At 36.1% G+C, this 24,359-nt stretch overlaps 1 protein-coding gene across 1 annotated transcript in view; it reads left to right on the top strand.

Moving 5' to 3' along the window:
* The window catches only part of LOC134540199 (neuronal acetylcholine receptor subunit alpha-7-like), a 134,025-nt gene that overhangs the window by 100,206 nt on the left and 9,460 nt on the right, over window positions 1-24,359 (top strand). Inside the window, exons 6-11 of the mRNA XM_063382774.1 lie at window positions 349-424; window positions 5,462-5,656; window positions 10,228-10,314; window positions 10,630-10,716; window positions 10,880-10,966; window positions 14,734-14,843. Of these exons, the coding sequence (XP_063238844.1) occupies window positions 349-424; window positions 5,462-5,656; window positions 10,228-10,314; window positions 10,630-10,716; window positions 10,880-10,966; window positions 14,734-14,843 (642 nt within the window). The remainder of the gene's footprint in view (window positions 1-348; window positions 425-5,461; window positions 5,657-10,227; window positions 10,315-10,629; window positions 10,717-10,879; window positions 10,967-14,733; window positions 14,844-24,359) is intronic.

Genomic DNA, 24,359 nt, shown 5'->3' with positions numbered 1-24,359 from the left:
GAAAATATATGATTTTCGGCTGGGATTTTAAAAAAAAACAACGTTAAAGTGAAAAATACGTTTTAGTGAGGTACGTTGTATCAGTATTCTAATGGTAAATGAAGATATGACTTTTGAATAATACCTAAACAAATTTCCTCTTGTTGTGTGATAACCCTTCTCGAATTGGCCAGAATGGATTACCGGAAAACAAAGGTGTGCTGGAAAATAGCTTTGTAGCATGTAAACTTATCTTTTTGCATGTTAGTTGGCCGCACGGGGCACGTAGCATGGATGTATTGAGCATGCCACGCATGAGTGCCCCTGTGCAACTCAGACGGGTTCAACACGTGGTGTGACTGTTTCTAGCTCGACCTGGTCCTCAACTCGGAAGAAGGGGGCGACCTCTCCGACTTCATCACCAATGGGGAGTGGTACCTCCTAGGTGAGATGCTTTCATGACGTGTTTACCAATGTCTAGAACAAAACATGCCACTCAGAAGTCGGAAACGGCATAGTTTGTACTAAGATTCATTAGTTTGAAATTACATAGTCAACTTTGTTTATTTGAGTTATTCTTCGTTGAAATTTCCGTAGATTTACTAATATTTCCAACAGTCTGGGAACTGGACTCACGTTTCAGAGGACTTGGGTTCGAATCCCCAGTCCGATCATCTGATTTAGATTTCCCTGTGGTGTTTTACGTAATCGCTGTTGCCCAAAAAGCTGTGACGGTTCCTTACCAAAGGCCTCGGTCTATTACTTCCCCAAAATCCATTTGTCGTCATGTCTAACAGCCTTTAATTCACTGAGTCCAATAATTTCCTGATTATATATTATATTATTAATTTATTGTAGAGGGAGGGCACGTTGGTTGATATTATACTTAGTAAATTATCAGCTCCATGTTGCCAAGGTTTTCTAGAGGATGATGATGACATTGACGATGACAATGACTATGTCGATGAGATGGTGGTATTATGATACTGTGATATGATACAGATTATGGAGATAATATGATATTAATGACATTGATTTCCATGTTTTTCGTGTCTTTGATGATGATGATGATGATGATGATAATGGTTTTGATCATTACGATGATACCTTGACAATTGTGTCCAAGCACGGTGAGTCCCGGTAAGGCCACGATGGCACAACATCGCATTGCACCAGGGTGTTCTCACAGTGAGGGTGGTGTACCATTGCCTTCCGTGGCATGAAAGTGAAGGGACACCTCCGCACTGGGTACGGAATTTATTGACAGCCAGGAATTGAACTCGGTGCCTTAAACACAACATCCAGAAGCTTCAATCACGGAGATAGCAGGCCTGATTACATAATATATTATTTTTTAATACCTTATTAATGTGTACTTAACCTTTTGCTATAGTGGCACAGTGAACAAGAATAGATTTTGACTAAAATGTACCTATGTAATAGTTTTGTTCGGTTTGTTCAATATGTAAGATGTTACCCTAATTTATGATACTAGTTTTATAATAAATAACAAACTTTCTATTTCCTACCAACCATGTTTGAATGTGGTTTTCTAATTTAGAAAGCTTACTGGTAGATAGCTTGTTAAGTAATTTACTTACCAAATTTAACCTTTACTTACCAAACTTAACATAGAGCCGTGTTGACACAACGATAGATCTTAGACAGTTATAACCGAAAGTGACAAGTTACTGACAAGATAAATAAATATAGTACATGCTTTCGCTATATTTGTGGTTGTTTATTTAATTAGATACAACTAAGAGAGTGGTTAGGTGGGAGGAAATAAGTTAGGAATTGGTTAGAGTATACCACTGAAAGAGTTAGCGTATCTTTAATTTTGGTCAACTAGATGAAACCTTTTTATTGTGTATTGACATCTTTTTTGAAGTTACTCTTTCTAGCAATTGGTTAGAAAAACAAACTGTAGCTTTATAAACATTTTTTATAGCTTTAAAATAACTCTCTAGGAATAATCGCAACATGTCATCATGAAGTGAGTATTGATGAAACAGAGATGTTGACAACATTAACAAAAACACTTTTCCATTATCCATATAGGAAATGGCAGTGGTGATTCGTTCTTATTTTGACTTAAATTATTAATGTTACAAAAATCACAAAAATTAAACGAGCACATCAATAATATAGAGCAGAGAGTTTGGACGACAGTATTATAAAGCACACTCATGCGTTTAATGTTAGGGTTGCAATAATTAAGATAGTGGTAATATATAAGACCTTAATTTTTTAATGAAGATTACTTGTGATCAGTTTTTTTCCTCTTGTTTTAACATTACTAAATACACATATTTTCACTCCATTAGGGATGGCTTTTTGAACAATGTTAAAACATGCTCTTCTTTCTTTTAATGTAGATCATGCCAAATGTCATAGAGCTTGTGTATATTTGTTTACATGCATAGTCTTCAAAAAATCAAACTTTTTTCCCAGTTATTATAATTATAATTTTCAGAAATTGTAATACACTTGTACCCCTATTTCTAACGTAGATATGTTTAGATCAAACTAGACTGTTCACCGCCTCACTTTTTTCCACCAAGCATAGAAAAAAAAAAGTTTTATTTTTATTTTGAATATTAAATAAATATTAAAAATATACTTTCCTTAGTTATAGATTTGGTTATATCCGTTGTCCTTATAAGATCAAACTTATACTGTATTTACGAACTTGAAGGTTAAATCTCAAAATCTCTAATAAAAAATGTAATTTATTTCCAGTTCAGATTAATAATGCCAAATTTGTCCATTGCTTATAAATATTCCGATAAATGACAAACTTTTATATAACCAAACCAACACTCATTGCAACTCATTAGGAATGTAATTTTTTTTAAATATGGTAAAATGTAGAATAAATGACTAATTTTATAAGTATAGTAAATGCTAAGATCTTATCTCCACTAATGTACATTCAGTGATATGATTTTTCTTTACTTTATCAAAATAACCCTATTTTAACCCCCCTTAGAGATAAATTTGCAAAAAATTATCAAAAAAGCTGGTTGTACATCCGTATTTTTGGTAGATTCCGAAGAAAGACTACCTATTGAAGCCATTACCATGGTGCGACTTCCAGAAAATTTTTGCATAGTTTTTCATATCATTTTCTCCAAACTCCATAATCATTGTCAATTCAAAACTTTATATATATATCACATTTTTATGGACACAATAACTGCTGTAATTTTGCACTAATCACTTCCAAATTGATACATAAAAGAAAATAATGGAAAATCTCTGTTGTGTAAGTATGTTGGTTAAATCTGACTAAAGGGGTAAAAATGAGGAAAGTATTTTTTAAAAAAACAGACAAATCGCTATAACTCCCTTAATATAGAAAATATTGCATCAGTATGAAGTTTTTACAGTAATAATAGAATAATACCAGAAACTTTTGTCTAAATACAATTTTGTTACGACCAGCAATAACTGCAAAAGGTGAAAAAACAGGGGTTGAAGGTCAAAACTTTCATAACTCCCTTAGTAGGAACGTTGTAAAATTTGTCAAAATTGTTTCTGAACCTTTTAAATATTATCTAAAACTTCTGTCTGAAACAATTTATAGTAAGACAAACTATTACAGCAATGGGTTGAAATTTAAAAATAATCATAACTTCCATACCATGTACACTATCAAATCTGTTCCTACTTATTTTAAACCTTCTAAATATTACATAAAACTCCTGTCAAAAGTACATTTTTATACAACCAAACATTACTGTAAGGTATGTAAATAACAAAGATTGAAAGACAAAAAGAAATGATATGTCCTTTACAATTTGTTATAAAAATGCTAAACATTATTTAAAACTTTTGGCTGAAACAATTTTTGATGAGATGTACTATTACTGTAAGTGGTAGAAAAGAACAGAAGTTTAAGTTAAAAAAAAAAATCCTTAATACATGCACTATCAAATTCATTCAATATTATTTTAAAACTTCTGAATGGTATAAAATATAGTGTTTGAAGATCAAAAAATTCATAACTAACTTAGTAGGCATAGTAGGAATTTAGTTATAAGTTGTTCAATGCTGAATACGTTGAATTAAAAATATTATATACATTTTTGCTGTGAAAAATCCATAACTATTTTAGTATGCATAGTATGAAATCAGTTCTAAGATTTCATTGCTGAATACACTGCATAGAATATGAAGTGTTTATATGTTTTCCTGAATCTGTACCGAAGGGGAATTTTTTTAAATTCTCAACCAATATCTTACTGTGTGCTTTATTAGCATCAGAGATCTGATTTTTTTTTATTATAAAACTGAACTTACCACTTTTTGCATCTTTAACAATCCATTTTCAAAACACATAACATAAATCGATCGTTCAAATGTGTAATATCACCTGCTTCGTGAAATACTGTTTTAATTACAAAATCATTTTAACACCCTTTTCACTCTCTTAGAGGTAGACTTTTAGAAAATGATAAAATATGTTAGTTGTGCTTGATTATTTACTATTCATACCCAATATATTGCCTCCTGTTTAACTAGCTTTGGAGGTATGTTATTTTTATATGTTATTTCTTCCCTTTAACGGTCTAATTTTTAGAGTTAGAAAACATATATTCGTAACTATGTATGCATTTTGTTCATGCTCAATTTCTTATACCCTGCTCTAGTATATACAAATTATTTCTTGGTTCATTTTCAACCAAACTTATAATCATAATCCTTTATTAACATTTAACACATAGTGCAATAGATTTTTTTGTATAATCTTAAGGGATGTAATTTTGCCAAATGGTGAAGGCAAATACATATCAATAGGATCAACAATTGCATCGACGGTAAATGGATTAGTTTCACCTGCTTGAGGTCTCACAATACTGTCTCTAGAGTAAGACAATGGCTACAGGATGCGAATATTGCATGTCATTGCGAAAGCAACTCTAGGGTATATGTAAGTGTAGGTTTCCCTGCAATGTGGCGTTAAGCGCATGTTTGTGATTTTTGCCATTGTGTGGTAGGGATGACTGACATAAGTGTAAGGTTGTGCGCTAAACCGCTGTGCGGTAAGTATAACTGACTCAAGCGTGAGGCTGTGTGCTAAGCCATTGTGTGGCAGGCATTACTAACATTTAAGAGTGAGGTTGTGTGCTAGGCTGTTGTGAAAAAGGCACGACTGCCTCTTGAGAATGTGGTTGTAAACTGTGCGTGTGTGGCTGGCAAATGTTATTCTTAATATGTGGTTGAGCCCTGTGCTTATGTGGCAGTCATGACTGATTTTAGCATATATAAGAGTGTGCCGTGTCATTGAGCAATGACCATGCCTGACTACTAATTGTGTGATTGTACACTGTGTAGTCGGCAAGAGACACTAATAAGAGTGTGGTTGTGTGATCATGCACTGTGCCATTGAGCGACAGGCATGACAGACTCTTTAGACGTGGTTGTGTGCTGTTGTGAGGCGGGCTTAACTGACTCTTAAGCATGCGGTTGTGCGCAGGCATGCCGGGCAGGAAGAACACTCTTACGTACTCGTGTTGCCCGGAGCCGTATGTGGACGTGACCTTCACCATCCAGATCAGGCGCCGCACTCTCTACTACTTCTTCAACCTGATAGTGCCCTGTGTGCTCATCTCGTCCATGGCGCTGCTGGGCTTCACGCTGCCTCCCGACTCGGGCGAGAAGCTCACGCTAGGTGAAGTATATCCCTCCCGCTAGCCGGGCGCACCTGACTCAAACGAGACACTTGCTCTAGGTGAAGTATATCTCTCCCGCTAGCCGGGCGCACCTTACTCAAACGAGACACTTGCTCTAGGTGAAGTATATCTCTCCCGCTAGCCGGGCGCACCTGACTCAAACGAGACACTCACTCTAGGTGAAGTATATCTCTCCCGCTAGCCGGGCGCACCTGACTCAAAGGGGAAATCACACTAGGTGAAGTATATCTCTCCTACTAGCCAGGGGCGACCCGATTCAAACGAGAAACTCACGCTAAGTGAATTTATCTCTCTCCCACTAGTTGGGCACGCCCGACTTAGAAAATAAGCTCGGGCTAGATGAAGTATACATACATCTCACCTGGTAGCCAGGCAGAATGCATTCTGTATTATTTACTATTTAGAGTCATATTAATGTTGCATATTAGTTTACATTTAATGTGTGCTATTATGGTTCTGGAAAATATGCTCATTAAATATGAGGTTAGTAGGATTAGGACACTGGACAGAATTATGCATAGGGCAGTCTGGAAAAAAAAATGAAATTGTGACTGAAGAGTGGTGTACTTTTTTTATGTTAACCTAGCCGTTATTGAGGGCACTCAGGTGTGATTTTTATCAAAAAGTAAAACAATACGAAAAACATTTTGTTGTAAGAAAAATTTTTGTAAATAAAGAATTTTGGAGTCTTGCTAAAATATTATTCATAAATTTGCAATTCGAGTAGCTTTAGTGTTAATCCAGTAGTGTACAATTACAGGCTATGAGTAAGTTACTAATTTAAAATTTGGTTTCGTGTAGTGTTTAGAGGCTTCAGAATAATGTGTGTGATGTGCAGTTGACGCTACAAGCTCTTGTTCAGTGTCACCATAGGAAGTGCAAATGGAACAAACAACACCGTATAGCAATGCCGTAACACCACTCTCATCCTGATCGCTAAACTTTCAGTTTCACTTCAAAAAGAATAGCGCGGGTTTATCAACACAGTGATGTGAAAAAACAGGAATATATTTAACACTCACTCTATATCTAATGTATTTTCACTCTTTGCCTGGTGCATACTACCTCAAAAAAAAAAAAAAAGCAAATAGCAGACTGGCACACAGCCGGCTGGTACACTGAAACTGCACAACGTGCACAGAACAACTATCAAAGCCCAACAAAACCTCGGCTATTATAAGACATTTTTCTTGTTTACTCACCAGCGTAAAATTTCTTGCAGAAGTAAGCATGCCATCTCTAGTTCAGTAAAGACTTTTGTGACTTCAGTGAAGAGTTTTGAATAGATGATTTATATACATATTTTTGATCTTTAAAATCTAAGATCTCTGTATTCGGCATTTGGTAGGAGTAATTTTGTGAACGGAACGGAAATGAGTAACCACAATGTTGCCATCTGTGGCGGATAGTGCGAACGAAAATTCACAAAGCCAAAGGAAATTTTGTTTAATATTAACTTTTAATGGATTTTAAGAAGATAGGCAGTAATAAATAAAATTCCTTGTCAAAAATCAGGTACACAGCCGGGGTTTAATTCTTTTTTCAAGTCTGTTTGGCTTTTATTGAAGCAGTTTCACTATATAGTTTAAAATTTCGCTCTGCACATCGAATGATGCGATAGTCGACTTAGCTGCTCCGGCAACGAATTCGAACAGCGAGTGCGGAAACTACATGCGATTCGCGTCAAGAAATATAGTTGAAAGGACAATTGGCATATATTTATCACACACTGGATTATTTTAAATAATTCTACGTAAAATTTCATGTCCGAGTTTTATATAATAAGTGTATTTGCAACATGAGAACACGTGAATTTGTCTGTTACCGAGATTAGATGTTAAAAATCACTAGCAAGTACTGAAAGAATAATCACCTTTTTCTTTTTTACCTAAGACTTGTCTCATGCTGACAGGCTAATTGTGCTATGATTATGGCTTGGAAACTTAACTAAAGCTAAATTGGTAACAAAGAACTTCATCGGGATTTCGATTCAAGGGCTTTGTGGACCGTGAGCTGGCTGATATGTGCCAACTACACTGCTGGTACTGGTGGTGGAAAAAATATATAAAAATAAAAACTTTTTTTATCATACCTTAATGAATAACAATACCTTAGATCTTAAGTGACTAGTGTACTTGTTTTATGCTAATAATTTTCCAGAAACTAAAAGTGCATGCAAGTTTAATGTTACTGGTTTAAGAGTGTTAAATAGACCCGTCTTGAGTGACAAAATCTGTGATATTTTTTTTCTTGTGATTCGTGTAACATAATGAATATACAAAGTAACAAAAATAACAACAAAGGTTTAACAATTGTTTGAATTTTTTATAATCAAAGTAATGCTGAATATATTTTTTAAATATAATGAAATCATCTATTTGTGCCTTGAGATTTTACAGTTAGTTGGAAAATAACTGATTGAAAAATATTTTGTTGTAGTTTTTTTTAAACATAGTATAGTCACAGCATAATTTTTTTTTGCTTCATTTTAAGCAGAAAACTATTGGTTTGTTTCTCATGATACTCACCATAACTAAGGCATTAGCTTGAACGTTGCTTGCTAAAATTACATTTACCTTGAACCCTATAGAACATACAGAACACAAGTGTTTGTGTTCTTAATAAAAAGAAAAAGTCATACAAACACTAACGGTCCAAATATGAACAAATTAATTTTGAATGAATATTTAAAAAATAAAAAATAAAAAATACTGCCTTTGTAGGTCTACGTTAAGTGTCTGTATGTTCGTGAGTGAAGTAATTTAATTCATCATAAAAATCTTTATTATAAACAGAAATACGTAGTTTTTTTTGTCTACCACCTGTTGTCAAATATTTTCGTACAACCCGCTTTAAAGTATATCTTTCACTAAAATTGGTTTCAAAATTGTTTTTCTAACTCTACACACAAATTTAATAATACAGAATAAGTTTTATCTATTAACGTTTTATTGTTTTACTGAGACTGAAAAGTTCATAACATTCTTCATAGTGTTTTTAATATATATTGTCACTTTATTTGTACGATTTGTCTAGCTTCAGTGCCTATTTTAAAGTCAAAAAGATATTAAATATGTCATTATTGCCAGGGTTCATCATCAGTATTTTTTTCTATTTGTACTTATTTGATTGATTTATGTTTGTGAAACGTTTAACGAATTGCAATTGCACAATTTATTCATTACAATAGAAAGAGTAATGGTATTGTAATTAATTAATAATTATTCTTTAAGTTTCAGAAAACAAAACTATTTCATGTATATCATTAATGTTGTGCAAAATATGTTTTTAAACTCTTTAAAATAATTTAATAAATATCATAAGATATAAGATATAGACATGTTGTATAAACAATTGTTTTAAGCACTGATAAGATGTATATTTTGGTACTCTTGATAAAATAACAGACATCGCTAAGCGCTATACCTTAAAACTTTATTTTTATTTTATTTCAAATTATTATTTTTTTATTCTCACTTCAACTTTCACAATAAGTATGCCAACATACCACTGGAAGAAATGCAATACTCTCCCATTCCATTTCCTTTTCTGCTCCTATCCTGCATTTTAAACGTCTTCTTCAGACACTCACAACCTCAACAGAGCAAAATATCCTCTTTTATTTCTTTTTTGTGAAAATTAGTAATTAATGAAGACATGTTTCCAATGTTCGTATGGAAGCTTAAACATCTCCCCTGCAATACAATTATGAGATTAATAATAATAATAATAATAATAATTTCAAAACAAAATATTTTTTTTTGTTTGTAATCATAATAAACTTTTATTTTAAAAAATAATCTTAAACGACACAGATACATTTTGTCAAAATGCTAAACACAAACAACGTAAAAGTTTAAGAAAATTATTCATTAAAATTTTAATGAAGGGCAGTGTGTGATAAAATAATTCTCCATGGCGAAATTTGTTGTGATTTTTACTGGAGTGCTGAAGTGAGCTTTTCTGCCCCTCCTTAACCATGTACCTTATTCCTACATCGTATTGTTTCCTTTTAAGAATGTCAATATCTGAACCATTCCAAGCATCTCGGCGTGTTCGTTTTCCCAGTGATATTTAAAATTCTGCTATTTTTTTAATTGCTTATTCAGATAATTTGCAGACCGTGCAAGACCAGAGAAGGCAGAATTGTCGTACAAATCTCTGGTTGCACTCGAAACAGATCAAGTTGTTTACGGTTACTAATGCATTTAGTGGTTGTCTGTTGCTCCAGGAAATATTTCAATGTCCAAACCAATTAACTAACAATCTTAAGTGATCATTAAAACAATAATAAACCTTTAAAGATCGCATTGGTTTAACTTTTTTCCCTGCCACTAACGCCAATCAATAAACCTACAATTCAATGTGCAAAAACCTAAATTCCAGATATAGCATTTAAAAAAACTAAATCTAATAATAACTTGGGCAACTGCCGTGTCACATGAAAATATTGGTTGGCATCAAAATACTTCCTGGAGGTCCGTTTTTTTTTTATAGAAAAGAGAAAATTTTGAGGAAAATTAAACTTGTTATCAAATCTTGCTTACAGGGGTCACCATACTCCTTTCATTAACAGTTTTTCTCAACCTTGTGGCCGAAAAGATGCCCTCTACTTCAGATGCTGTCCCGTTAATAGGTAGGGTCGGCTGTCTTAGTAATTATTGGCGGGTATAGTGTCCCTGATACTTGGAGAGGCAGGGGGTTGCCATGTCACTAGAAAAAAATAATTAAAAACACCCCCCCCCCCCCCCCACAAGCACTTTCTTAGACGGCTGTCTAGGATGAAGCTGTCCAAAAAGGTGTTTGCGAATGTCTCATCTTTCCCCCCCCCCCCCCCCTGCCCTTATCTGTCTAAATGTGCACCCACCAAAATAATAATGACACCTTCCATCTTCTAGGCACAACTCCTCTCACTGCAGCACCCCTCCACTAACTGGTTATTTTGTTTCAGGGGTGACCATCTTGCTGTCACTGACTGTCTTCCTGAATCTCGTGGCAGAAACCCTCCCCCAAGTCTCCGACGCGATCCCTCTGTTAGGTAGAGTGTGAATGACAGTGGTTTGTTCTCTGATACTTGGATCGTTGGAGGGGGCGGTGGGGGCCCCTTGTTTATATTTTTTTTACCCCCTTCATTCCTCCAATAGTTTTTTTATTTAGTTTTATCTTTAGTTTCGGTGTTGTTTCTTTTGTTTTTGTTCCAGGTGTCACTATTCTGCTGTCACTCACAGTTTTCTCTCTCCTGGTGGCGGAATTGTTGCCTCAGACTTCAGATGCTGTTCCCTTGATAGGTAGAGGAAAAAAAAAAAAGAACCCACGCGCTACAGCATGGCAAAGAGATACCAAAAAAAAAAAAAGGAAATAAATATATTAAATGCGTGCTAACTGCAAGAGAAAAAAAAAATATTTTTATTTTTACATTCAGCATTTTTAGTTCCAGGGAGTGATTGTCCACTTCCCAGTAAAAGTAAATCTTGGCTTTTTTTCTTTTGCAAACAACGGTTTGAGTATTCCTGGTAGAAGAAGTACGGTACTGGCCAAACTGGTTGCTTTCGCTTGCGTGCTCACACACAAACACATGCACACACACACACACACACATTGAGCGAGAAAGAATCAGGAGATCAACAAGAGCCAACATCAGAACTGCGCTTTTTCATTATCATTTTCTTTTTATTCCGATCTGTGCATGTTCCCTTTGCTTCTGTGACCGTCCAATCTGAGCAATTGGCAACGTGACGACGAAGGATAATGCTATGACTTTGAGTTTACATTGAAAACTTAACCATTAATTTCACTTTTAAAACTTAAATAAACAACAAACTTGATCACGCGTTGTCCTCATGGATTTTTTTTTTTGGTCTTAACAAAATGCACTCTAACCCGCTTATAATCGCTGCACTGTTGTTTTGGATCAACATTAATGTGATTCAAAAACAATTCTCCAAAATAAAAATATATGACATGTTTACTTTTTCCGTCAATAGTTCTTATTTTCAAAGCAGTTTTCTCCTAAATATATAAACTAACAAATGTAAATTATCATTTTTTTTTCTGTAGTATTTCCCAAAAATCTTAATCCCGTTCTTTTAAATAAGCTTTTAAGGCGTATCCAGTGATTGCATTTAAATATTTGTAGTTTGCATGTGCTATGTTAGCATTAAAATATTATTGTATTTAACTACATTTTCTTTTAATTATTCATAAGTGCATTTGTTAGTAATCACTTATTAATTTATTTATTGAAAATAACTTCAAAATTAATAAACATGTTCTTTCATTAATCTTTCTTGTTTAAATGTGGCTTCCGAAATGAGTATAATAAATTTAACAAATAAATTAAATTACAATAACAAAAATGTATTAAAAATTTGAGTGAATCTAAATAGTATGTACAGATAAACAAAAAGAATTCAATTCGCCAAAAATTCCAGTGTTCATATTGCTGCATAATTTTATTTAAATTTCCCCTCCCCCCCCCCCCTTTTTTTTTTTAAATGAGAAACAAGTAAACGCGTGGTTTGTTCAAAGGTTCATAACTGTTGAAAATCTGCAGCAATATGGCCCCTGGATGAGGCTTAACAGCTTGTCGAGCGTCTACTTAAGTTTCCAATGTAAACACCTTGGGCCCTTGTGATGTGTGTTTACTCGCCGTAATGTTCCGGCAACGTGTGTACTGAATGGTCTCAACATACTTGCCACGTGCGAAAATTGAAGGTATTCTCAACCCACTGTCAACGGGAACAGAGGCCCGAGAAACTGTACTTTTGTTTCACAATACCATTCAGATATTTATTCCTAGACCAAATAAAAAAAATTAATGAATATACTATTACATGCAACATTCTAGATCATAGATGATGGTTTCTAGAAATATTTGAATTTATTATTTATAATTTGTTGTTTTGTCTTTGCGACAAAATATCCCCAAACAAAGCAGTGGAAGTGTTTTTTTTTTTTTTTATTTAAATTTAAATTTAAGAAGTGATATCAACGCGAAAATAAAACAAAAAATATATTGTCGTTTTGATAGAAATGCTGTACCTACGTCAGCCAAGCCTTTTTTGTCTGTAAATTCGACAGTTAAATGTTTATTACCAATTGACCTCTCTCACCTCGTTTGACACTGGCAGGAGTATACCTTCACACTTTCGGCGTCAGAACATTTATGAGGGGTCATCCAAGAAAACATCGTGTCTGTGACGAGAATCTCCCAACATGCTGATTGTCCTTTTTCAGAACGCCAAGGAAGGACACGACGGTATATTTCGTTCGTCGGAACTTCTACTCATTCTGGTTGATTTTTTCTCTCTCTGTTTTTTATTCACACGTCCTAGCGAAGTGCAATAATACCGCAGTAAACAAAAACTTTACGTGAGTGTGTTTTTTTTCTTTTGTTCAGATATCGCCCTCCACCTCCAAGTATCAACTGACTCTGTCCCGTTTTGTTCTTTTTTTTTCTACAATATACTTTATATATGAAACCAAAAAAAATTAATGAACGTCTGTTTCCGTGCATTTTTGTGTTATTTTTTTATAATTACTGATGTGTTATTTCTTTGTCTTGTTCTACGTATATTTCGTCACCTCCTCGCTTAACTATCGTCAATAAACACTCCAACTTGATAGCAACCATGATGCACATCTAACTACACTTTTATAAAAACCCATTGCAAAGCAAAGGTTAAAAAAAACTTGTTTGAATTCAAATAAACAGTTAATTGTTTAAAAAAATATATTAACTGAAAGCGGAGCTAAAATGTATTTTGTGGTGAATTCAGTTGCGAGCAGATGTCATCACGTTGAACATCCCAATAAAACCAACGGAATGGCTGGGGAATTTTGGGTAAGATCCTGAAGGTAATCCACCTTAAAAAAACACGTATAAATACTCTCTAATAACACAATAATTCCAAACTTAATTATTTTTGTTTTAAAAAAATTATTAAAACTAACATATCTACTTTTTTTACAATTTTTAGTTGTATATATAAACGAATATTGGAATGGTTATTTTTCACTGCATTTGTGTTTTCTATTAATTTTTTTTGTAGCACCACATTAATTTCGTTTGGCTTTTGGGATCGGCCTGGTAGTGTACGTAGTTGAGTGATGATTGCAACTGACTTAACGCATATCGTGGAATGCCTTCATCATTTCTGCTTGTCATATCTATATGCAAGCCTCGCATGTAGTATTCTAATGCATATTATGTACGACAGGCTTTTAAATGGCGGCTTCTAAATTAAAACAATGTAATAATTAGAAATAATAACAACTGTAAATACTCTCCTTAATGCAGGAAAATTTACTACCTTCTAGTTTGTCAATAAATAAAAATTCTGTTAATTTTTATTATAAGATATTAAAAAATCAACACTTAATTTTTTAGAAGCTGTATAAAATCTGAACTCACTATTATTTAACTCAACAACTTCCCAAAAAAAAAAAAAAAAAATACCTTATAAAAATTTTGAGGAGGCTACGATAGTTTATAGTCTTAGATTTTTGTGACGATTTGTTTGTATGTCTGCCTGCGTAAAAATGAAACATTCTGAAATACTTTATTCCTCTAATGTATTGATTGAATTGGTTTTTTTTTTCTTTTAGTAACTATTGAATTTTTTTTAACATTATGTCTACACCAAGTTTGCTAGAGCTAAAATAGATGGTACGTGCATTTTGTAAAATTATATGCTTGTTTACTCTCTCTCTCTCTCTTTTTCTCTGTATTTGTCTTTTTTTATCCTTTTATTTTAAACGGCCAATAGGTTTATGCATTGTACATACACTGTAATGTGAATTATTTTCTTCCGTAGTAGTGTTTGTTGATAGTGACATATTTTGACACTGTATTACCACTTTCTTCTTTAAAGTTACCTTCACTTTGGTTCGAAATGTATTTTTCTTTTTTTTTCCTTTTTTCCATCACTTTGCTCCCTAGTGTGTTAATGCCATGCTGTAACATTGCGAGTTGAGCATCTGACTGACCTCCCCAAACTCACGCGCCACCTAGCGCTCCCGGGGCAGACTTAATGCTGGTCGGTGCTGCTTCCAGGCACGTACTTCAACTGCATCATGTTCATGGTGGCCTCCTCCGTGGTGCTGACCGTGGTCGTGCTCAACTACCACCACCGGACGGCGGACATCCACGAGATGCCCCAGTGGGTGAGTGCTGCACACACACTGCTGCGATCACACACAGCACGCCAGAGACGTGCGACATCTAACCTCTCGTGTTCTCGTGTTGCAAACACACTTCGAGGGCATCATGCCAGAAGGGCGTATCAACATCTTTTTGTAATATCGAGATAAATGTAATGTAACCCAATTAGGTTCATAAACACTTATTCAGAGCTTCTGAAAAAACATAACCATGAATCCAATGATAATACCATGTTCAGACTGTGTATTAGTGTATATAATTTGTGCTAACAACATTGGTTAGACCTCAACATATAAGAGACACTTCAAGTTTGTATTTCCCGCGCTGCTGTGTAGTGGCAACCATGCGCAAGCTTCCTCTGCCAATAGTTGGCAGCCCTGGACTTCTGGCTGGAAGTCAGTTATATTATCATCATGGCGGTGAGTAGTACAATGGTGTAGCCTCACTGTTAATTTGTTTCGTTTTAATGGCATCGCTATTTATTTTCGTATACAGTCCACTCAGTTATCGCGTCATAACATACCATGTTATGTAGACAAAGGAAGGGAAAAAAATAGCCAAACTTTAAATGACTCCCCTGTAAACTTGCATTTTCGTTGATACGGCCTTTTGGTATGATGCCCTCGACTTATAATGGGGAAAACTCAGGACACGAACTTTAATGTAGAATTCTTAAAGGTAATGATAAATACATGTAAATTGTTTTTTCGACTTAATTTCTTGATGCGAATCACACACGGTTTCCGCACTCACCACTAGAATTCATTGCAGGAGCAGGTACGTAGACTATTGAATCATTTGGTTAGCAGAGAGAAATTTTAAACTGTATAATGAAATGGCTCCCCTAAAAGCAAATAATACATGGAGAAAAAAAATACTGGATCCCGGCTTTGGACCTGATTTTCGACAAGTAATTTTATTAAAATGTTATCAATCTTGTTAAAATTCATTAAACAATTAATAATAAAAAGTTTTTGTTTGGCTTTGTGAACTTTGGTTCACGCCATCAGCCACAGATGGCAGCACTGCGGTCACACATTTCCATTCCGTGCGACTTCCGTTCCATTCACGAAATTACTCCTGCCGAATGCCGTACCCATACCAAGAGCTAAGATGTTGCGCATCAAAAACAGTGGGTTTACATTGAACTTGTGGCACTGCACACCTACTATTTGCCTTTCAAGTGGGTAGGTATAGGTGCAGGGCTGTACTTGGTGTGGTTATCCACAGAGCTTTAATACGACAGGCCCTCTGTGATCATAGAGAGCTCCAAAACAACTTGACCTGAGGTTCTCAAAGTGTGTGCCAGGGCACATTGGTGCGCCCTATTAGTTTTCCGGGTGCACCCTGTGGTATTTTAGAGAAATGTGTGTCCATGTTTAAAAATACACCAATCCCTCGCATAGCACGTCTTCAATTAATGCGAATTCAGTTAGCACGATGTAAATTTTACTGCCCTAGTCTCGAATAGCACGTCTGTAAATTTCAGTTAGCACGAAATCGCCACAGGCTAAAAAAAATCTCGGAAACGACGCGACGTCAGGTATGGAATTCGAGGGGGGAAGAGTGGTTTGGAATGCGAGGGGAAAGAGAGGCGCACGCAGATAAACAAACACCGGGCCGTACTGTTGATGCCCAGCCGCAGACCAGGCCCTACCGTTGATGCCCGGCTGCAGACCAGGCCGTACCGTACAGAAAGCAAAGCAGATGAAATTGGACACGTTTTTTAAAAAAAAGCAAGATGATAGTGTTAATTTCACCCCAGAAAATATTTAACTAACTTTTATGTTTTGTATATGTACATATTGTACATACAGTAAACTCCCGGTATATCGCGCCCCGATTGATCGCAGAATCGGGTATATCGCGGGTAAAACCATGTCCCCCAGTCAGAAATGAATAATAATAATGGAATAAATGGTTGACAGCCGATTAGGATAATTTTGCGTTGTAACTAACAAACTAAGCATCGGGCAGAAAAAAGCCTAGGCGTAGAAAATGTCCGCAGTAAAATTCTAAACAAGATATCTCCGTACATTATTCCACTATCTTGTAGGGTTTTCAAATTATGGTCCAATCCAGCCCAGTGATATTTTCTGAAACACTAGTTCTTAACGTCGCTTTATCTCACAAATGAAGCATCGGACAGGGGACCTGATAAAGCCCACCATCCAGCGACATTGTCCAGCGTGACTCGGCTAGGGATTGATGTTGGATAGGCTTGGTTGTCGGCAAGCGCTGGGTAGGGAGAGGCTAGCCGAGAACATGGAGAGAGGTAGAGATTAGAGCGGGCAGAAACACGAGGGGGAATGGGGGAGGGAATGTGGTCACGCAGCACACAGGCAGAGCATGAGTCATTTGACTGAGCAGCGTCGCTGCGTACAAGGCAAAATCAGGTAGTCCGGTGTTTAAAATTCCACTCCAGAATCTTAATTGGTACTTCACTGGACATCTGTATATAAATGTTTTGTTACAACTTAAACCTACAGACGTAATATTATTGGGTAATTCATTGTATTATACAAGTTCATCTTTTTACTTTGGTATAATGTTTTAACATTAAATAGTAAAGTAAATCGGCTAGCGTATTTTTAATCTTTGCCCAGGAATTCCCAGTGGTCCAATATTTACGTGAACCATACTGTACCACTTTTGCCGTGAGGTAGTAAACAAGTCCCGGAAATGTTTATGTGTAGCGGTCTCCCGACCTTTAAACAGAGGCTGGGGAATATAACACTTGCCGATCCGAGCCACACACACTCAGCAACTCGACACAGCGTTTGGTAAAATAAGTAAAGACAAAGTTTAACACGGTTTTTAATACGGCGTCACTGATTGCGCTAAAATTAAATTGGCGCAATTTTTGTTTCCCACATGTGACCATTTATAATTTACTGTAAGCATGGATAATAAAGTTTAACCACTTGACACGATAGACGATTCTTTATTTTTTATTGTACGAATGCTAGAATCGTTTTTTTCCTGTATCTGCGGCCTGCTTCTACAAAAGACAAGCTATCTGTAAGTAAATCTAGAATTTTTATTTTGTCAATCAAACTCGGTACTTTGCGATTCATATTCGGTTTGAAGTATCACTACGGCCTTTCTTTTTAGAAGACTTTGACCACAGAATCGTGTGTAACCGCACACACTGCACTTACTTTGTTACGGACACTGACGAAGCAGATACTGTGGCTAACACCACGAGACTGGCAGCAGCAGCTTGTGTGCCGCACATGTGTATGGCGGCGTGTGGCGCGCTCGTAGGCCGTGCGACAAACTGTGCGCGGCATGCGGAAAAATAAAAACAATTCAACATTTAATATTTATCTTTAAAATTTATTATTTTTATTTTTTCACCCGTGTTTAGTGGAAACTGCGGATGCAAAGTCCGCACAAAGTCTATACTGTGCGTGCTTGCCGACCTATTAGAACACAGGCTGTGTTTTATGCCTTTTGACCTTGGTCACATCGAAACATTGCGGTTATGCAACAACGCGGGTAAAAGTTATGTCCCCCGACAACCGCGTTAAATAGGGAGTGTACCCGTATTTTAATGTTATGTTTGTGCTCTAGGGAAAATCTAAATCTGTTTATCTGTTAACTGATTTGTTTACATAGCCGCTTTTATAAGAGGTGTGCATAACAAATTAAATGTTTACATATGGCTGTGTGTTTTAAAGTTATATAAAACCGGTTCTTAATTTCATAAAAGTGTTTTAATTTTGTTAAGTTATAAACGTAATAACAAAGGATCCAGCTGCTTGCAACAGCAGGCAGACAGACGCGCGCGCGTGTTGAAGGTCACGCCTGGGCGGGCAAGCCAACCTGCTGACTGACGGTAAATATGTTACCACTTATCTCCCGTTACACTGTGCCATGTTTTCTTTATCTAACGCATTCGGTGGTAGGCTTAAAAAGATAAATGATATGACATATGCATTTTCAAGTATTATTCTACGCATTTATATTATGTAAAGATTACTTCCCTACACATCTTGGAACACATTAAATAATTTAGCCTTATATTTATGGGGATTAATGCTTCAGAATACGCGATTTCGATTAACACGAACATTTTTAGGAACGAATTAGTCGTGCTAAGTGAGGGATTGGTGTACTCTATTATACCATTTCATTACGGATCTGCCACTCTTTTAAGTTAGCATATCGTTATGTGTTATTTAAACGATTCTACAGGTTTTGCTGGAACAATGATTTAGTTCAGTACAGCATTGTAGTTGCTCTTTACTGTTTGTACCGTCACATTTTAATTTTTGATGTGTAAACATCTTAGCTTCCGGTATACAGCATTTGGTGGGAGTAATTTCATGAATGCGACGGAAGTGAAGTAATGGAAATGTGTAACCACGGTGCTGCTATCTGTGGCGGATGGCGCAAATTTATGTTCACAATTACAAAGGAAAACTATAGTTTTAATTAACTGTTTAATGAATTTTAACCATATGGACAGTATTTTAATAAAATTCCTTGTCGAAAATCAGGTCCAAAGGCGGTGTTCAGTAATTTTTCCAGTATTTATCACTTTTATTGGATATATTTCATTATCTAGTGTAACATTTCGCTTTGCAAATCAAATTGTTTGATAGTCGACGTAGCTCCTCAGGCAGCGAATACTAATGACGATTGCGAAAACTAAATGTGATTAGAGTCAAGAAATTTTGTTAAAAACACAATTGACGTATATTTATCATACATTGCATTATTTTAAAAAAATTCTATGTTGAAATTTTATGTCCGAGTATCGTATTATAAGTGTATTATTTGCAATATGAGAACACATGAATTTGATCGTTACGGAGGTTAGATTTTACACACTCTGGCAAGTACTGGAATACTAGCTCACATTTCTATTTGTAATATTTGACTTAATTGTCATAACATATGTGTCAGAAATCGGTATATGGTGTGCCAGCAATTATTTGCCTGACATCCCCACCTCACTAGACACTCAGTTGCTCTTCTCTCTTCCTCGCTTCTGTCCAAATAAAAATACTGTTAGTAATTTTCACCTTCAATTTACAGAGAACGCTAGTTACAAATTGTCCAGGGATCTTTGTAAATTTCCAGACATTGGTATTTTGAAAACAACATTAGAAATAAACTGGTTAAATCTTCTTTTGGCCAAGTGTGTTGTAATCAGTCAGACTGTTTACAGTTTTTGTTTTATTATCTTTATTATTGTTTGAAACTAATTTGTATTGTTTTGTAATGAATCATAATTGATGTAATATTTTTTGTATACGAGGACAATCATTTGACAGTCATATAACACATCATCATATTATACATATTTAGTTTAAAGTTAGTAGGGGTGACGAACAGGTACTAGACAGTGGTATCTCCGGGGGGATAGGGGTGGAAAGATCACTGTGTTAAAGGATAGACTCCTTAGAGAGGGGGTCCAGGAAGAGGCTATGCTAATCCTATCCCAGGGAAGAGGACCCCCAAGAGGGTGGAGGGGGTAGGAGGCCGTCTAGAGGCGGCCAAAGCAACAGGTGGTTGCTTAGGGTGGGCGTGGCAGGTGGGTATGACGCCACATGGAGTTATCTTTGGCGAGGAGCATCGTCTGCTGGTGTTCATTCTTTAGGAGCTAGGAGGCATTGCTGTGTAGCGATGAAGTTATTTTTAGTAATAAAAAAAATCTTTGAGGTGGCGGCTGGAATATGATCCGGGGGGGGGGGGGGACATGAGCACGTCTAGGTTAGAAAGAAGAGACCTTACCCACTAGACTAGGAGGTCATTTGAAGAGTAAAGAAAGAAAATAAGGAATATAAGCTACGGTACTAGGTATGATATAGGCCGCCATATTTAATACCAACTCTCGCCACCAGAGCGTGCCAGAGAGAGCTCCTGCATCTAATTGTCATTTGTCATCTGCTGGGACTCCATGGCACAGACCGCACTAATAATAATTCCCCCCACACCATATTATATAGTACTAGTTCAAGAGAAGTATATTTAAGACATCACTTAAAATACCATAATAGTAGATATGTTCATAAAATAAAAAAAATATTTAAAATAAAATGTTTAATATATTAAAAAAGCATATGTAGGATCCCTACAGTATTAAGTCACACAAAGACCAACATTTTATAGTACTAGTGTAAATTCATAGACCGTTATCTTTTTTATACAGTAATAGTTTGGTATATTTAAATAATAATTTATAGTACATGTTCATGTTTAAATTCATAGACCGCCCTCTACTTTTTATAGTACTAGAAGATGATGTCACATCCAAAGACCGTTCGTTACATTTAAAATACCATAGAGTGCCACCCAGCTTTTCGCTGTCGCCTAAAATAAAATGTTTTATAGTATTAGCGTCACATTTAATATAATGAATATAAGATACCATTATTTCCTTATAAAAAATTTCTTTTTTTTAAATTAATAGTTTTTTTATAGTGGTAGACAATTTTAATGATTGTTGTGTGTGTATGTATATCACTATATGGATATAGTGTTAACTTACTTTGATATGTTCAGTAATTCGGCGTTCAGTATTAAAAAATATTTTTAAAATAAGTTTAGATCTTCTGCTGTTACTCTATATATAATGTTATGTGTGTTAAAGCTTTTAACCAAGCCTTACAGACACGTCTCCCCATTCACAGAAGGGGGGCAGGCTAGAAATACACTGCACGCAACACCAGCCCGCCGCGAGCCTGCTCTCACCCCACATCTCTAAAAACAACCCTTAGAGCGGGTGTGGGACCTGTGCCGCCCCACACGTGAACATCTGCACTGCAGGGGTGTACCACCCACCACGTGTCACACACCATTCCAAGGGTCTCCAGACAGCCACGGTTAGAGTTAGCTAAGGCTAGTTCACGTCAAAATCATTCTGTTAGTCTTGGACAATGGTTCTGGATATCCATGTTTTTATTTTTTCTGAGTTTCCGATCCAACTGACTAGAAGACGTGTAGGAAGTCGCTTGTGGATTTTATTAATTAAATAAGTCTCTGGATACTTTGTCACTTGAATATCTTTAGAATAAGAACCGCCCTTAACTTCATTACGATTCAGGTCAGACAAGTACAATAGTAGGTTCTAGGGTAAATGTTGCGTATTTTCATGACTAAAAATTTCGTGGGGCAAATTTATGGAATAACCTTTTGAAAATAAATTTCTATTTTTTGAGATCCGTACATGATCGCCTACCTGATCTTTCAGTCGCCTGGGATCAATTTTTTTCACACCATTGTAAACGGTTGTAAGAGAATTGTCCTTGACCTGGTCAGGGCTCATGCCAATGGTTATATGGAATCGACCATTATATATTTTCATAACTTTAGGCAAAAGTGTCAGCCACTTGTAATTTCCCTGAGCCGATATCTCTGTAAACAAGAGAGATTTAAAACTTCATATAAACATTTGACAATGGATGCTTTAAGTTCGCTGTAGGTCGAAAAATGATTTATTCCTTGTTTTGTCATCAAGCTTTGAAACGGTCTGTTGTAAAATTCGGTACCTTTGTCTGAATGTAAAGCGTTTAAACGCACCTGAAGCCTTAAAAATACGTTTCATTGATTGCCTGAGTTATGAGCTCTGCACTCTTCTTCACCGGGACAGCGTTAGCAGTCTTCGAGAATACATCTATAGCAGTTAAAATATATCGGAAACCTTTATTCGCGCGGTAATAAGGTTGCATTCAAACTAGATCTATTTTTAAACATGGCCAAGGCCACGCCTTGAGTGATTACCTTTCTGCGAGGAAATACTCTTCGCTTAATTGTCTAAGAAATGTAATATATTATTTACATAGAGGCATAACTGGTAACATAAATATACTATTATTTACAATTGACCTAAATAACAATACAAATATGTAAATAATAAAATTACTAACCTCACTGTGTACGACCCAGGACACGAACCCTGACACTTCTCTCGAGAAACCACATCTAGATGCCACCACAATTGCTGTATGAGAAACAATAAGGCAAATAAGAACAGATACTGCACAGACTGAAAGAATCAAGCTAAATAAACGTCATATGTTGCTAACATAAATAAAATTTACCTTGTCAGAATTAAGAACGTTCACGAATCTCATTCATAAAACTAAAGAATGAATGCATTAAAAAATCAGGGTAAATTTTCGTAAAAAAAAATGCAAGGAAAACCGAGTGTTACATGATAATGCATAACAAAATTATATTTCTCAAAACAATAGTTATCTATTTTATAATTATATTATTTATGTTATATATTTATGCAGTAATCATAATATAAATACAAATAGTAGAAAACTGTAGTACGAGGGTTATTTTTTTTTTTAACCTCTGATCGGCTGTAATAAAAAATTGGGAATGAATTGGGAAATTATTTTAATGTCAAAAAAAAACGTACATCTTTACTCTATTTTTCCACATAATCACCGTGCAGATTGAGGCATTTGTCGTACCGATGCACCAGCTTTCCAATACCCTCTGCATAAAATGATGCCTCCTGCCTATTCAGCCACGTTTTAACAGTGCTCTGCAGTTCATCATTGGTGTTGAAGCGTCGTCCTCCAAGCCACTTTTTCAACGTGGGGAAAAGGTGATAGTCACTCGGTGCCAAATCCGGACTGTAAGGAGGGTGATCAAACACTTCCCATCGAAATCTTGCAAGGAGTTGTTGTGTTACGGCGGCACTATGCAGTCGGGCGTTGTCATGAAGCAAGACAACACCAGATGTCAGCATTCCTCTCCGCGTGTTGCGTATCGACTGTCTTAGCCGTCGTAGTGTCGCGCAGTATGTAGCAGCATTGATTGTTGTCCCTGGCTCCATGAAATCAACCAGTAGCACACCTTGGTGATCCCGAACACTGTAGCCATCTGTTTCTTGGTGCTGAATGTCCGTTTGAACTTTTTCGGCTTGTTTGGAGAATAGGTGTGCATCCACTGTTGTGATTGAAGTTTTGTTTCTTCATTATCGAAATGAATCCATGTTTCATCACCTGTCACAATTTGAGTCAAAAAGTGTTCACCATCGTCTGCGTAACGCAGAAAAAACGACAAGGCTGATGCCATTCGCCGCTCCTCGTTGATGTCAGTCAACATCTTGGGTACCCATCGGGCACAGATTTTCCGTATCCGAGATTGTCTGTAACAATGGCGTATAGGGCTGACCTTGAAATGAGTGGAAATTGTTCGGACAGTTCTGAAATCGTGAATCGACGTCTCTCACGAACAACTGCATCAACTCTGAACTGTTTCATCTGTTGCTACCGACTTCCTTCCTTGGCCACCTTCATCATGAACATCAATACGGCCTTCGCGGAATTTCCGACACCACTCTCGCACAACGCCATCGCTCATAAAGTTTTCACCGTACACAACACTCATTCGGCGATGGATTTCTGCTGCAGTGTGCCCTTCTGCCTGTAAGAAACGGATGACTCCACGCAGTTCGCATTTCGCCGTACAGTTTATCGTTGCAGCCATGTTGACATTCCCATAACCAAGCTTCAACTGAGGTGTGAGTTGGCCGCTCCACATGG

The sequence above is a fragment of the Bacillus rossius genome, chromosome 16 (assembly GCF_032445375.1).
Source record: "Bacillus rossius redtenbacheri isolate Brsri chromosome 16, Brsri_v3, whole genome shotgun sequence".
NCBI classification, from domain to species: Eukaryota; Metazoa; Arthropoda; class Insecta; order Phasmatodea; family Bacillidae; genus Bacillus; species Bacillus rossius.
The sequence above is the reverse complement of the archived record's forward strand: the minus strand, read 5'-3'. Positions and strand labels throughout refer to the sequence as shown.